Raw genomic sequence first — 16,992 nt, 5'->3', positions numbered from 1 at the left:
TTGAGAGAACAACCATCACAGGCACATTCTCTTTTCACAAGCGGAATTTCATTCCGAGGCCCCCGAAGCCTGAGGGAAGAAACCGATGTCTGGCGGGATCTTAGTAGAGCATAACGTGGTATCTAAGACATTATTCTATAGACTTAGCCCATCGGTCATTGCACCCTGCAGCACTGGAGGATGATACCAACATTACTCCGCAGTCCTCAATTTCACTTGATCATAACCCGCTAGCGGTACCTATTTATTCCCTCAATGACTGGCACACGAGGTGCATTCAGGAATTCACAATTTACAAGCAAAACCGGTTGCTGTATGCAGGGCTTTCTATTTAAGACTTGCAGAGCCCCATTATGAGTGAGACAGCAGCACCGCCGGTTTTACCGACCTTCTGATCATAGGTCACGAGATGTTTACATCACGCAACATTTCTGGCGATGCAGCAGACAGTAAACACCACATGACTACAATGCAGAAAGCCATACAGGACTTCCACACTTCCTTCACTCAAGAGGTGGAGGTAAACATGTTATCTCACCTCCTTCCCGCACTCAGCACATTACAAACTTTCTGTCCTGTAGGTGGAGGTGTAGGAATGTGCTGGGAAATCCCTCCACATAAGGGATACAATATGGAGTTGAACATCTGGGGCCAAATTACAGAAACTTTGCAATGGTGCCAGAGCAATGTGTGCACGGTATTAGCACTAGAGCAAAATTTGCCCTATTTTTAAAAACAATGGAACACATTAAAAAAAACATTGCACCTCAACAAGTGCAGTCTGACATATTCAAAGCACCAGGACAGAGATTGCCCTAGTGCAAAAAACATGCATTCTCACTACATTCTTGCACCAGGGCAAAATGTGCACAAGTGCTAATAAGGCATGGTACAGCACTAGGGCAAACTTTGTCCTGATAAAAAAATCCATCAAAAATGTATCTTTTTAGCACCAGACCAATTTTAGCCCTGGTGCTTTTAATATGCCAAAGTACACTTGCTGAGGTGCAATGGTTTTTTAATGCGTCCTAGTGTTTTTAAAATAGGGTGCAAAATTTCTGTAATCTGGCCCCTGAGATGCTCATGTTCTCAGCCCATTGCTGTATAATGCACACAGACTCTTTTTTGCATAAATTGTGTTTATACAGAAGGTAGTTTGTAAAGTGAACTCTTCCCCAAAAGGCAGCATTGCAATGCGACGAGGTAAAAAAAGACCAACAATGTTCATTGGTTGAGCAAAACGCTTGATCGGACAGAGGCAGAGTCTTAAGTAGATTTCAAAATCGCATGGAATCATTACATTTTCATAGCTTTGCGAAAATGGGACAAGGCATTCCACTGAATAGCAGCTTTGAAAGAAAAGGAATGGTGTTCCTAGCTTATCTGATGGATTTTGTGTACTGCTGCTAAGTCTCAGTCCTGAAAATTAAAAAGGACTTTTGCGGGTGTAGAGGGAGATTTTTTTTTATAGTGCTTCATGTCCCAATTTCTTTAGTGCATTAAATGTAATGTTTGAAGATCTGAACCCAACCCATTCACCTTCCAGTAGCCCATGAAGCAGTCTCATGGCTTTGCATCTACTGCCTTTCATAGGATGTTTCCGACTAAGCCTAGCCACTGAATGTTGTTCATTTGTTTAGCTTCATCGAAGCCTTTTTAGGAAGACTTATGTAGACTGCATTGCATGATCCTAATCGGCGCAGAGATTAAAGGGCTCTATACTTTATGAGAAGGGTAATCTATTGTACAGCATCCCTCAAACCCTCTAATTGCAAAGGGGACAGCTGCCCCACCCAGATCATCAAAGATGCTGCGCGAGACCTAGCCCCCTTCATCTCCAAACTAGTAAACCTACCCTTCTCGACCAATTCTGTACCTAACAATTTGAAACAGTCTTGGGTTCTCCCCCTTCTAAAAAAACAATCCCTCGACCCTGCCATTCCGACTAACTACAGGCCTATCACCCTCCCTGCTAAAAATCCTCGACAGAGTTGCCTACCTGCAAATTCAATATTACTTAGAGTCAAATCAACTGCTAGGCCTGCGTCAATCTGGCTTTCGTCCTCAACATGGAACAGAAACCGCCCTTGTTGACCTCAAAAGTCAGATTGATGACATCAAGGACAAAAACAAAGCAGCTATCCTACTCCTTCTGGACCTCTCAGCAGTCTTCGACCTGGTTGACCACAAAATACTCTGCAACCACCTCTCATCTGCTGCCCACTTCTCTCCCTCTGCTGTCATGTGGATACAGTCCTTCCTTGCCAACAGAACCATGAGGGTCTTCTCTTCTGTGGCTGCAGCAGATCCCATCCCCATCACCTGCGGTGTCCCATAAGGGTCCTGCGTCTCCCCCACCCTCTATAACATCTTTGCAAAGCCTCTCTTTGATAAACTGGACCATCTGGTAGTCACCTACAACAACTACGCAGATGACACCCAGATACTCCTCACCATCACCGGCAACTACACGACAGACGCCACCAGTATCAACAAAATCTTCGCCATCATTCAGGCATGGATGGCCACACACGGCCTTTGCCTGAATGATGAGAAGTCCGAGGTCCTTCTGGTCGGATCCCACAATAACCTACAGAAACTTAGCCCCGACTACTCCAACTTCACCATAGATGGCAACATCATCCCAGTCGTGAAAAATGTGTAAACCTTAGGCTTCTACCCCGACGCCAACACCAACCTCTCCAAACAAGTTAATATGACCGCCTCAGCCACTGCCTACATGGGAAAACTAAATAGGGCCTGCACACCTTTTCTATCTACGAACAGCTGCCTCACTCTGACTAGGGCCCTCATACAATCGAAGCTTGACTACTGCAATAGCCTCTACCTTGGTGCCAACCAAGCTATAATCAATAAACTTCAGATCCTCCAAAACAATGCGCTAAGAGCAGCATTAAATATTCCCAGGAGAGAGCACATCTCCCACATCTTGCAAATGGTTATCCATTCAACAAAAAATTGACTTAAACACCCTCTGTCTCACCTATAAAGCTTTAAACCACCTATCCCCCCTGTACCTCACCAACAAATTCATTTTAAAACCTAGCACTAGAATCATTAGATCTTCCAACACTCTCTGCGTCACCGTGCCTAGATTCACTGCCAAAAGAGCTGGGGGCTCGAGCTTCACTGTTCTTGCCCCTCAACTTTGGAACACCTTACCGCTGAATATTAAATTGACCAAATCCTTCCAATCGTTCAGAAAATTAGTCATTAGTTGGCTTTTGGAGAAGGCAATCCTTAGACTAATCTAATTACTAACTGTATATATTGTACATACCTTGAAATGTTTAACCGTGTAACCTAACTACCTGCTTGTATATACTGCATATGGCAAATTACCGCTACAATTGTATAACTGCAAAAAAAATTCTATATATATACTGTAACTATGTAACCTGTCCTTAAGCGCCCATTTACCCCTGGGTCTGGAGCGCTATACTAAATAAATAAACAAAACATCAAAAGAATGTAGATACATTTTCATATGAAAACAGAAACAGGACTGCAAACGTTTGTTTACTTGGAGACACAATCCACATGTGTGTTCTTCAATAGACCCACATAGCAATATGTCATTGTCATGAGTGGTGGATTGCCTACGAGGTCTGTCCAAGACAAACACTGGGTCTGAAGTCTGCAAGAGCCATATGTTATTGCTTTGGATGCATAACCTGCTAGCGACCATCCACTCACTGCCTGCTGCCACACTATCAGGAAACTTATGTGGGCTGTGAGTTGCCAAATTAGAACTAAAATTAAATGTCAGCTGCCTATGCATTTAAATGCATTGTAAGTGTAGGGAGAGGTTTGGTCACTGGTTGGACGTAAAAGTTAAGTAATAGCAGTGCAAGTGCAGAACCCTGAGGTACACCACACCTAATGGCAATATGTCTGATTGAGCAGAGCCGAATGACGGTTCATGGTTTTTCAAGAAAGACTCAAAATAAAAAGGTGAAGTGTTTGAAATATCAAAACAGATCACTAGACCCAGGATGATAATATGATTGAATGTAATGCATTGACATGCATAATGGTGGAAGCCCATCATTTCAAGTTTGTGCATGCCATTGAGACAACCTTGTTTTGGAGGATCTCCCTCAATGTATTCAAACGTTTTTTGTGGGCATCTTATGAACATATGGATTTGATTTTACTTTTGAGAAATGTGCTTGGCGATCCCTATCATCAGTGTCTAAATTGCCAGACAAGATTTCATATTTAAATGGAATTACTGTGTTTCGGCATTTACTGCAAATTCAATTTACTCCCCTTATTTCCATCCAACACCCATGTGGGTGCAGTCAGCATTTAGAAGCACACTAGGGAACATATGCACAATAATACCTATTGCAGTTAAACAGAAATATGTTACCTATAAGCTTGGAGGGACCAGTTGTAGAATTGGTTGACATGGCACAGGCCAGGGTAGGCAGCAAGGATGGAGTCAAGCCCCAATGAAGCACCCTCGAGTTGACTTTCTTGCTCAAGATTCCCTGGATTCTTAAAAACAGAGGTATATAAAAGAAGGTTTTAATACTTGACTCATTACTTTAAATGTTGTCTTGTGACTTTCCTTGCTACGTAGTCACCTCTTTTTAGAATCTCCTACATGTGATTTGCATACCATTGGTAGTGAACAGTGTTCAATGAGGGATAGTAAAAGGCGTATCTTGTAATTAAAATAGTCACATATCAATGATATCTAGAACATTCACATTCAGTGCTGCATTCCGCGTAAAAGGATGAAGGGGCTCATTCTGAGTAGGATGGTCTGGTAAAAATGTGCCTGTATCCGAGGGTACCAGCACTTTACCAGACTGCCCGACTACGGGAGTGCCGCTGGGCACCTGGGTTACCTCCAGCTAAATGCTGGAGGTAAGCAAGGTGCCCTACTGGCCATTAAAGACCTTGTTACCACCACCGGCATTGCCAGCCGTGGTAACGAGGGCAGATCCCCCCATGGAGTCCTATGGGACTCCATGAATGGGGTCAACACCGCTCCTCCGTCATTCATAATCTGGCGGCATTGCCGCCCGACCGGGTGCCGGTAAAGGTATCCACATGTGTTTGTATCCTGGCAGCTCTACTGCCAGGATACCGGCAGGGTTGTAATGAGGCCCAAACAACGATAGTCCATAGCCGACAGTACATAGGCGACATTTCAGTGCATCCTTCAACAAGAATAGATGCACACAAATCTTCACAATACTGCTCTCTTGTTATCATTTGCCGATGTAGATGTATTTGTAATGGTTTAATGACAACTGTAAATGTTCAAAATGATTCTTTCTACAGTCCTTATTGCAACTCTAGGTACAGCAGGTATTGGTCATGTGTTTATGTGAATTTTATAATCACAGAATATTGGTACAGTTTTTGTCTTTTCTATTTAATCAAAGGATGGAATTAGTCTGTTTCTGCTTTGGATGTTAGACTGCAAATGTTGGCCAACTACCGAAAGGAAATTAAAGGCAAGTAGCGTCAGGACCGACCATGTGATCCACGAAACAGCTGTTTTTCAGGTTTCTGTCGAATAGAAGCGTTGAAATGTAGCCAACGCGTGTGTCACCACCATGGATCAGGGCATTATGCAAGCTACACACAATTAGGCTAATTAGATGCTCTGTTGCCAAGACAATTTTATGCAAATTGATCAAAGTCAAGCAAGCACACAAAATAATTGTGGCACACAGAGAAGCGTTAGTAAGGACAATGGTGAATTATGCAAAAATACAGCAGTGCAGCTTTGTGGGAAGGCTATATTTTTGGGATAGTTTCCAACGCTACAAGAGGGGGCCATTGTGCTATACTATATGTATTCATTGAAATATTGTTTTTGCTAAATAAATAGGGCAATTGTAAACCATGCTCAGATTAGTCTTTTCATTTTCGGCAGCAAGTAAACGCTATGTGGTGGTTACTTCTTTTGACCCAAACAGTTCTTCTATAATTCTCATCAGTAAGCAGTGCTGGAAATGAAAAACATTTATTGTGAGAACCATCACTTCTTAGGAGGGCCAAGCCCAGGTTGTGCAACATCTCTATACAGAACCCAATCCTGGTGATTTGCATAAAAGTAAAGAGCATTATGGGAACAACATAATGTCCACAATTTTAAATGTTAAACCTGTCTAATAGTGATTCATTAAGAAAACAGTTTAAGTGAATAATGGACTCTTCTGTTTTGATTGGTCACAATCTTCACCCTAATAAAGAGATGTCTATAAATGCAAGACATATATATCAGTGTGAACAGCTACAAAAGGGTATGTGAGGCTTTGGTATTGTTTGTGTGCAGGAGCAGACTGCTTTCAGAAGACTCAGCAAGACGTGTGCAAAGTCTTCTGAAAGCAGTCTGCTTGATGAGGGACAGCAGCTCCAAGAGTTGTGCCAGGTCCTCCTGGGTCTGGAGGAGGAAACAGCTTGGGCCCATTTCCTGCACTGCTGATAAGTTTCATATCGTGTTTTCATTTTAAGAATTCTTACAGGAATTGCCAGGGTATTAATCCTCAACTATCCATCCATACGCGCTTACCTGTTTGCAATATCATAATTTGACTTCTGGTTGTCCCATTCATTCATGGCACCAGCACCAGGTACATCAAATAAATAATTATCAAATACATCCCATGGCAGAGCTGTATAGATTGCTCCATGTGAAAATGTCATGAAAATATGTTTGCAATGCAGTCTCATCCTGACCTCTGCACCATATGGATTAAATCTAATTAGCAGATTAGGTACCATTTACACATTGACATCGTTTGGAAGCTATGCTGTCCTTGGAGAATATATATATATATATATATATATATATATATATATATATATATATATATATATATATATATACATTCAATCAAAAAACTTTGTTAGGGGGATGTTATGGTTAAGTTGCACTAATAAAAACCTATGAAATCCAAAGAAAAAACGTTGTTAAAGGGATGTTATGATTAAGTTGCGCTACTAAAAACCCATGAAATTCAGTGAAAAAACTTTGTTAAAGGGACGTTATGGTTCCAAGTAAAACCGAAAAAAACCCTGAAAATCGCCAGTTATGGTAAGCTAAGCAACCATAACTCGCGCCCCCACCGTGCACTGCTAAGACTAACACCCAGGACATCAAAGATGACATCACAAATGTCATTGATGACATCACATGTCTGGCTCACTCTTTTTTCCTTTACTGATATATCTAGGCCAGTAACAGTCGGGAACTAAAAATTCACTATACTATAGTACAACCTACTATATTTGTAGGCTTATACTTCAAATATGTTCTTATAGTAATTCACTTAGGGTCCACTCAAAGCATATGAAACATATACAAAGGGGAAAACACAGACTTGGAAGAGAGCAAGTTATATTTCTCAGTAAAGTAAATAGACTAAATAAGATTTTCCAACATTTCCATTTGCATTTTGTGTTATGCTAATGGGAATATTGTGGCATTCAACCTCTGTTCCAGGGACTGGAACAGTGGATACCGGCCCAGAAGCCCAAGTTATCAGCCAAAGCAAAGCGAGGGTGGATAAAGAGGTCTCTGGACCATTATCCCCCCATTCCAGCCGCTGGAATGGGGGATGAAGGCCATTAGCACCCGAGGTTCCCAAAGCGGGAACCCGGGGTGCTAAAAAATAGGAATAGGATTTTTCTTCCAACACCGGGACGTCTGCGGCATCCCGGTGTAGGAAGGAAAATCCTTTTCCAGGATGGCCACCATGGAAAGGGAAAGTGAGGGTTCCATACAGGGCCCCTCTTCGCTTTCCATAGCAGCCTGCAGAAGGCAAAAAGAGAACCCTATGACGATATTACCATGAGCACATTTTTCTTCCCTTTCAAGTCTATCCTAATTTCAAATAACTTTACCACAAAGCCAGTGTCAGGTGGGCACGGCCACTTTAATCCTATGTTTTGTCCCTTGTGGTCATGGCCAGTAAGCAGATTGTCCGTATCATGACCTTATTCCATGACCCGGACAATCTGGCCACTGCCCATTGCCACAGGCTACCCTTCAGTCACTAAAGGTATACCACTATTTTTTTGTAGCTACATTATGACACTTGTCAAATAATAAAACACTGGCACATTTGCAAAACCATGCTTGTAGGTCCTTGCCAATGCTCCTTACGCAAGTTTGCTGGAAATCCACCCATGTTTTATTTTTTCAAAAGTGTCAAATGTATGCACATACAATCGTCATATGACCTAGCCCCCACTTGACAAAATCCATTTAGACTTTACGTAAACATCTAAATCTAAATCTATAATATTTTTGCAAACCTTTGTGTCGATTTGTCAAAAGGCACCACATTTATAAGCCTTTACAATATTTTGGGACCCTTACTCTAATGTTGTTCCCTCTTGACAGAATCCCACCAAACTTCGCAAAAACATGTATATCTTGATCTATTATCAGTTTTCCAAATGAAGTGTAGATTCGTCAAATGGCACCTCATTCATAAGCCTTTACATTATTTTGGGACCCCCCCTCTAATTTTGCCCCCTCTTCACAAAATCCTACCAAACTTCAGAAAAACATTCATATCTAAATGTATTATCAGTTTCCCAAATTAAGTGAGGATTCTTTAAATGGCACCTCATTTATAAGCCTTTACATTATTTTGGGACCCCCCTCTAATTTTGCCCCCTCATGATAAAATCCCACCAAACTGTGCATGCTCACTCAGAATCAGCCCAGGAATGTACATGCAACATGTCATGCCGTTCCATTAAGTGGAGCCAAAGTTATAAGCCATCCAAGAACTGCATTTCACCAACCCTGTAATGCTAAGGTGTTCACGAACTTTCACAGGACTGTTTGGGAACATCAGGACTGTTTGCGGACTTTCACGGCAAAAAACACTTGTTTTTTTTGCTTCTTGCAGCTATATCCCAACCCATCCTCATCAACCCTCAACTCCCCAGAGATTATTTTATAAATTTGACTAGTGGAATGCTGTGTTTTTTCATATGTTTTACTGCGATGTCCACGGACATCGGCCGCTGTCCGCTGATCCAAGATAGTGGGCATTTCCAAAAATCTGACGAAATTCACTCTCCTCACCATCCAATCAGCGAACATGTTGCATGTCCGCAAGCCGATTAGCCAATCAGGACACTGTCCGCGGACCGAACAGGGAAGTGTGTCTGCAGACCGGACATAGATATCACTCATTTTTTGTGACCTACTTTTTGGTCATTTTTTAAAAAACTACTGGACGGATTTTCAGCAAATTTACAAAAGCACGCTTTCGGGACCAAGCCGCTGCTCCTGCCGCACATTTGGTGAAAATCCATCCAGCGGTTTGGGCTGTAGGCGTGAGCAAAGTTTTGTCCCCATTCAGTCTATGGGAAAAAAAGACATTTTGGGACCCCCCCTATAACTTTGCCCCCCCTGGAGTAAACCTCACCAAACTTTGCAAAAAATTCAAAGAGGGCCATATATTTCTTTTGCAAAGTTTGGTGAGGATTCGTCCAGGGAGAGCGAAGTTATAAGCCGCCCAAAAAGTGCTCTTCCTATGGAAATAGCAACTTAACCATAACTACACAGCCACTAACGTGGCCGTGTAATATCCCACTTTCACCTTTCCCATTGCATTCTGGCAGCAGAAAGGTGAATTTGTGTATACAACACAAAACTGTTTTTAATCCTACCCACTAATTGTGTGCTCAATGTTTCCGTCGGCCCATTCTTTATCTCTTGCGTCTGATCTCATTGACCATCCCCTCTGGATCCTAATTCCATGACATCATCCTTCTCCCACTTATCTTTTCCAGTGCTGAGTCTTCATGTCACTCTTGGCCAGGTCCTTGGACAAATCTAATTACCATACTCCCGAAATCCAATGCCATCTCCTATCCTCCTCCCACTCTTTGCATAACCAGTGTCATGCCTTACGCTGTACAGACTCCCAACATGCTCTTATGTTCCTATAACTTTCTTCCACTTTGCTATCTGTGAGGCTGTGGAACTCGCCTTTTACTTCAGGTGCCTATCCTCCCACAACTCCTTTCACAGACAGTGTTCTTTCATGTATAAATTCCTGCCAGTAGCTTGCCCAGTTCCAAGTCTCCGCCCAGCCCCTATTCCATGCCAAATTGCGCCTGCCCTTTCATGCCACGTCATATTTCTGTCTTCAATAAGTGAAAAAGTAATTAGTTGGACATGCATTCAGATATATCTGCAAAGAGTTGAATTCCTGAAAATGAAATATCTATTAGAGAAAGTGTTATTGATTAGTTTACTATGTATGCTTTTTCAGAGTTTAGACTTAATAATATAGACTTCTTATAGCACTTCATGATAGATTCTGCTTGATTCGATAGACTGTAATACGAAGTGTTACTAATTTCCAATTATTATTTAATGGCTCTCAGATTATCAACCTCTGAACGATAAAAGGCTTAAGTGACAGACCTATATCATCGTCTGCAGGAAAAGTACTTAGTATCTTTATTTACCTCATGTTATATATGTGTTATAAATGACATTCAGAACACCCATACTAGAGCAGGTACACACGTACTGCAACCTGAAAACGTCCAACAAACAAAGCAGATGTGTTTTCCAACACACCACTGTCCTACCTTGTATGCAATAGTGTGCTAGAATTGCCGGCTACATAGGTCACTACATAATGTCATTGTGTGGAGGAAAAATGGATATATATGCAAATGAAGGACTAAGGAAAGGTGATGAGAAATATAATTACGAGTCAACTTCAATGTAATTCAACTACTTCTACTGATTTAGGAAGACCTTTGCCTCTATATTCAGCCCTATGACTAACACAGCTTAGGGAAAGACTACATTTTAAAATATATGCTGAAATGAAAATTAGCAATTAATGATGTCTTTGCTTGCACATTCTATTCTGCTCCCTTAGCAACATTTCTTATGACCTTGTTAACACCGCCAAAGGTATATTCTGCCTCATAGATAAACGCTACTTCCAACACATGAAGATAGGAGAACGCGAGTCTTAATTGTATTATGGGAACACATTTTTGTTGGTTATTTCTTGAAGACAGGAAAAGTGACCTTTGCCGTCTCGGTTAGCTTAGCTCCTCCTGGCAGACCATTATACTAATTGGGAAGACTTAAACACTATGTAGTTACGTTATAGAATGTGCTGTGCTGTGCATTGCTCGAAAGACAATGTGCTCAGAATGTTATAAAAAACATTTTTATAAGGGAGCTTGTTGCCTGGAGGGAAAGACTCAGAATCTTAGTCCGGAGGATGAAGGGTGACCCTGAGACCAAGTTCAGAGAGAAGATTGCCCTTGATAAAAAAAAGCTTGCCAGGCATATAAGAACTGGCAGCTAGCATCAAAAGCACAAACTTTACAACTAGATGCAGAATCGATGCTGAAAACTCTCAGTAATAATAATTCAGAAGCATGTTGGTCTTAATTAATGGGTACATGGGTCTCCATCAGGGAGACTAGTTAATGCAGTGGGAGAAGTGGACTGAACCTTCCATTTTGAAGTACTGTTTGCTCGGGCCGATCCCCCATGTCAACTTGCAGTCTCAGTAAACATCCCCCAAAATGGGGGTGGTGGAGTTGATAGAATTCAATTTTGAATACGTCCAGAAGGTCATCTTGGGTTTGAGCTCCTCAAAGGCTCCAGAGCCCAACAAACTGTTGAACTTCCTCTTCAAATCCAATCTAAGGCTGTGGTCCGAAGTACTCACAGCCAGGTTTTTGGATATTATAAAGATGGAAAGGTTTCCCTTGACTTGGAGTCAGTCTCACATGATCCCGAAATCCAAAAAGGGTTCACGATCGTCTCCCAGTAATTATCGCCCAGTAGTGCTGATGGACGCAGACTCCAAAGTATTTGCTTCTGTTTTGCTAGGGCACTTGGAGACGTGGTTCATGCACACAGGTATCCTTAGTAAGTGGCAATCAGGATTCCACTGGGAAATGGGAACCTCCCTTAACCTCTTAAGTGCCAAGGACGAGTATGCTTGTTCTTTTTGCATAGACTTACATAATAGCGTGCCACGTATTAATGGGCTCATCTTAAAATGTATCCAGCATTCAGAAAGGGCCAAAGATGGCAACCCAACTTATGTAGCCTCGGTTGACCTGAGGGCGGCCTTCAGTGCAGTTGATGGCCCTTTGCTTTGGCAAAAAATGCAGTCGTGCGATATCCCTGAGGGACTACTGAGGTATCCCTGAGGGACTATTGAGACTACTTGTAGGCTTGAATGAAAATTCCACAATTCAGGTGGGTTTAGACCGGCAAGGTAAACTGCACAAAGTTGCATTTCGGCTCTGTGTCTTTGTGACATATACATGGCAGACATTAACCTACATCTGCAGCCTAGAGCCAAGGTAACTCTGAAACTGCATCATCTTCGCCCCCTATGGCTGTGGTTTGCCAATGATTTCTTCATATTCGACAATACACCCATAGGCTTGCAACACCTACTCAATGGTTTTCTTGATTTTGTGAAGGCACATGCCTTAACTATCAATCCTTCCAAGACCACAGTGATCCAGTTTTCCAATACTAAGAGAAGATTTTCCTTTTTTTGGCGTGTTCGAGGGCAAAGGGTGCAGAAAGTGGACGGCCTTCTATACCTGGGCTTCATGACAAATTAAAAAAAAGTCGAGTCTAACCACCAAGAAATGGTTTCAAACTTAAGCCACAGGGCTGGCGAATAAATTACAGAGAACAAATTCAAATTCTGTACTGTACCATGTATATGTTTCTACGACTCAAACATTGTCCCGAAAATCCTGTATGGGATTGAAGTCTATGAATTATCAGTTCTTAGTTACTTGCCAGTCTTGGAGGGGCAGATGGGGAGGGGTATTGTCCAACTGCTGCCTTCCTTTCCCCTGGCCGTGGTCCGGTACGGTCTAGGCTTGATCTCCCTTTTGGCAAGAGCCCAATGGAAGTACCTGACACTATATCGGAATATCTTTGTTATGAAAGGTGCCTCACTATACCCTCATCTCATACTGGTTATTCAGCGCAAGGGGCTCAAAGATCCTGGCCGAATGGGCAGACTATTGTAGCCGGTTCCTCTTAGGTATGGTAGTTCTCTTCAAGAGCTGGTAGGAAACCCATGCAGGGCCATGAAATCCTTATTCGATTGGGATTGGATTCAAGCAATTGAGACCTTCCGTGTGTATCCTTCGATGATGCATCTCTGTAGTGACCAAAAGAAAAGGGGCATTTTGGTCCCATTTTTGGAAATGTATCCCGATAGGGGAGTGCAGAACTAGTTTTTAAGACTTTGCTGGAACATCTTGCACACCAAAGAAATGTTACTACGTTATGCCCTTGAGAACACTGAGCACCTCTATTGTAGATTCTGTCAAATAAGATTGCAGCGGGAAACACTAAAATACCCATTGACAGAATGTGCAGCACTGTCAGGAATATGTGCCAAGGCCCTCAGGAATCACACGGATTGCTTTCAGAGAACAAGTACCAAGCGCCTGTGGAAATTATGTCTGGCTGGTTGTATTACCTCCATTGTCATAGCGGCTGTGAATTTTGTAAACTTCTTGAACTTATGAGAATGTTGTATGCTAAAATGATAGGGTCTTAAACACAGCTTTTGGATAGTGAGGGTTCATTTGACCTGAGATGTGTTTGTATTTTCTGTATTATGCCTTGTTTCTTTTTTTTTTCTCTTTCCTCTTTTTTTTATTTTGCCTTTGCTTCTTTTCTTAGCTTACTACTGTATTTCTTGTGTATTTTTTCATTTTTTTGCTCGTAATACTAAAGTGTATGTAGTGCATTGTTAAAGGTTATTTAATTTAATACATAAAAAAGCTTTATAATACAATTAATAAGGAGGCATAGTAGCATATTTGCGGAATGCTTGGGAATTGTGTGTTAACTTCAGTGTTCATCTTGCAGTGGTACTACTAAAGGTTTATTGAACCAACTTCACCCGAGATTCAAGTTCCGTGACTTATTTCCAGAACAATTGAAAATAAAGGCAAATATGTCATGTGACATCTAATATGTAAATTTAGGAATGTAGATAAAAATAGACTATTAGTACACTAATAATGAAAGTTGACAGACCCATATAACATTAGGGTGATACAACAACTGCATTACATTAAGAGTGGTTGTACATTTTTTGACTGGTCAAAAAAATATTAAATAATACTTGCACCGTTATCCAGCTACAACCCAAAAGACAAGACATGGTTCCAATTAGTGAGCAATGGAGTGAATTGTATTTATTTATTTTATTGTTTAAAGAGTGGACCTAGCTTGAGAGCAGAAGAGTGCTGTACAGGTTGTGGGTAGGCAGCATTTGGGATGGCACCTTTTAACAGCAGTGCAGTACTGTAGGTCATTTATGCATGCAGTTTACAATGTTTGTGAATTAAAGTGTGTTTTTCGCCCAAGGGGAACGTTTCCATCACACAATCTGGGCCTATTACAGAAACATTGCACCATTGCAAATGCAACTTTGGGCATTGTCAGCACTAGCGCGAAAAATTGCTCTTATGCAAAACAAAACGTGTTCCTTCAGTGCCCTTTTGCACCAGGACAACGTTTGCGCTAGGGTTATACCATTCTGTGTTAACAATAGGGAAACATTTATCTAACGCAAAAATCCATTGAAAGGACATGTTCTTGCACTAGTGCTAGGGGCAAGCAAAAATGCACTTGCACCAGTGGGACCTTCCTGCAATCTGGCCCCTGAACCTCACAAAAATCAGTGTGTAGCTGTAGCAGAGGGAATAGATCTTTAAACTCTTAAAAGTGTCTTTCATATATAAAGCCAAATCTTCAGAACATATTGGGATAGCACCCTTTTTCCTCATGTTGTTAGAGGTGGAAAATTGAACAGACCAGAAAAAACACATGAAGATGAGCTCTCTGCATGTTTTTACTGATCTGTACCTTTTTGGTGTGGTTTCCCTTAAGGAGCGGGGCAGGAAGCAAAAAGTACACTACACATGTTTCCCTGCCCCATGAAGGGAATCCACAGCACCTCCACTTGCATCTGATGTTCACGGAGATGCTTGATCCCACGAAGATTTGCCTGCTTTTCTCAAAAAAAGCAGTTGCTATTCTTAAGATTGAATTACCGCCATGTTTACGTGTCAGCCTCATTACAGATCACTGTCATGGAGCCAGTGATCTAAGAATACTTTTCAACTAGGGCACTAAAAGGCAAGAAAACCCAGGAACTGTCCGGATGTCTGTGCATTTTATTGCTAACTTTGAAAAATAATATCAGGCAGACTGGACTGCAGACACTATTGCGAAACATTGCGCAGGATTTGACAACTGTTAATATATTTTTCTATGTCATTTCATAAAACGTTGTCAGAAATAAGTCTCAATCATAAGAGCTCAAGGCAAAGTATTGAAGATGTCAGAATGTGAAAAGATTACCAGTCAGTCAGTCAAACTTTTATTCTTCATAAAACCTTTAAGTAAATCATAATGTGAAATACAACCCAAACCATTGAATACAGAAGTCTAAGGCATACGTTATAAGCAGTGCAATGATCTAAAATACATTAGACAAAAATATTTTCAAGGGCAAAAATTGATACAAAGCTGGATAACAATTGTTAAATTCATCCAAGAGAAAACCCCAATTAATTTCTCAAATCATACAATGGCTGACAGGTGTTACGATCTAAAAAGCGGGACAGAACCCCTATATTTAAAACGTTGCCAGAATTCAGAGGGCATTGCTGTGGCATAATTTCACAAAAAAACATGGTGTAGTTTTGTGGGTCACAAACCAGGTGAGAGGGCATTTAGAATGTTAAAGTAATGCAAATATCAACATTATGTGCTATTTGCAAAGCAGTGATGCCATTCTGATGCTAATGCCCCCATTCTTATATTTGACCGTGATTAGCAATATTAAGCATGTTCTTTCCTCCACAGGACGCCGGCCATGATCGGGTGTTCGTTTGTTGTGAACAGGCGTTTTTTTGGAGACATTGGCCTTCTCGATCCTGGAATGGATGTATATGGCGGAGAAAACATTGAACTCGGAATAAAGGTTGGTTTCATATTTTCATTTCATGATTCTTTTCCAATGTTCAGTGGATAGTGACTTCACTGTGTTTTAATTGTAGGCACTGTAAAGTAATGTTACTTGGTCTTGAAAAGTGCACATCTGCCATGTTTGGAGACCTAGTGGCATATGGTTCCCCAAAAAAGAATAATAAATAAATAACTTGAGAGAGTTGTGGTTAGTTGCGTAAGGGTTTACGGGGGTGAGGTAGGTGGTTTTGTTGTTTGAGAGATGTAAGTGCATGAGTTCCTGAGGACTCATATTGTTCTGCATGCTATGTAGCTTTGATGCTCCCCTAAATGGTTTGGCTTGAATGTGTACCGCATTGCCTATGCAGATTACATACATTGATGGACTACACTCTGGCGGAATTGCAACACCTTTTACTGGCAGTTGAGTCTTATTTCAACATAAATCATGAGTTTTACCACATGTAGAAATACGAAAAGTAATGTGTGGACGCTGAACAATGAGGAAATAACACAAGTCGAGTGATTTGGCTATTAGGGGTTTGTAGTTTCAGTAAAAAGGCAATTCAAAAGATATAAAGTAAGGATGGAAGAGAAGACATGTTCATGCCTCTCATTGATGAAGTCGGTGAAGCAAAACTATGTACGCACTCACTGATGATGTGGTAGTGAATTGGCAAATTTAAAGAATATGAAATTATTTGACTTATTTAAACAGAATTGTAAAGCAGGTACTGGGTATCAGTCCCAATTAGTACAATCGATTAGAGTTGGGTTTGTTGTCTAGGTGGGCACAATTCAATAAGCTATTGAAGACAAACATACTGAATTTTGGTTCCTATCTAAAAGAACTTTTTAATGAAAGACTCCAACCCTTTTTTGAGGAAATTTAAGAGGAGATATAAATAATGTATTACTATGTTGGACCTTGATGGTCTTGACTCCAACCACGTGACGAAAAACAAAAT

The 16,992-nt window shown here is 41.2% G+C and overlaps 1 protein-coding gene across 1 annotated transcript in view; it reads left to right on the top strand.

Annotated features, from left to right (window-relative positions):
• The window catches only part of GALNT17 (polypeptide N-acetylgalactosaminyltransferase 17), a 2,143,439-nt gene that overhangs the window by 1,352,976 nt on the left and 773,471 nt on the right, over positions 1-16,992 (top strand). Inside the window, exon 6 of the mRNA XM_069614885.1 lies at positions 15,923-16,040. Coding sequence (XP_069470986.1) covers positions 15,923-16,040 — 118 coding nt within the window. The remainder of the gene's footprint in view (positions 1-15,922; positions 16,041-16,992) is intronic.

This window comes from Ambystoma mexicanum, chromosome 9, assembly GCF_040938575.1.
Source record: "Ambystoma mexicanum isolate Mex_15411 chromosome 9, UKY_AmexF1_1, whole genome shotgun sequence".
NCBI lineage: Eukaryota > Metazoa > Chordata > Amphibia > Caudata > Ambystomatidae > Ambystoma > Ambystoma mexicanum.
The sequence above is the reverse complement of the archived record's forward strand: the minus strand, read 5'-3'. Positions and strand labels throughout refer to the sequence as shown.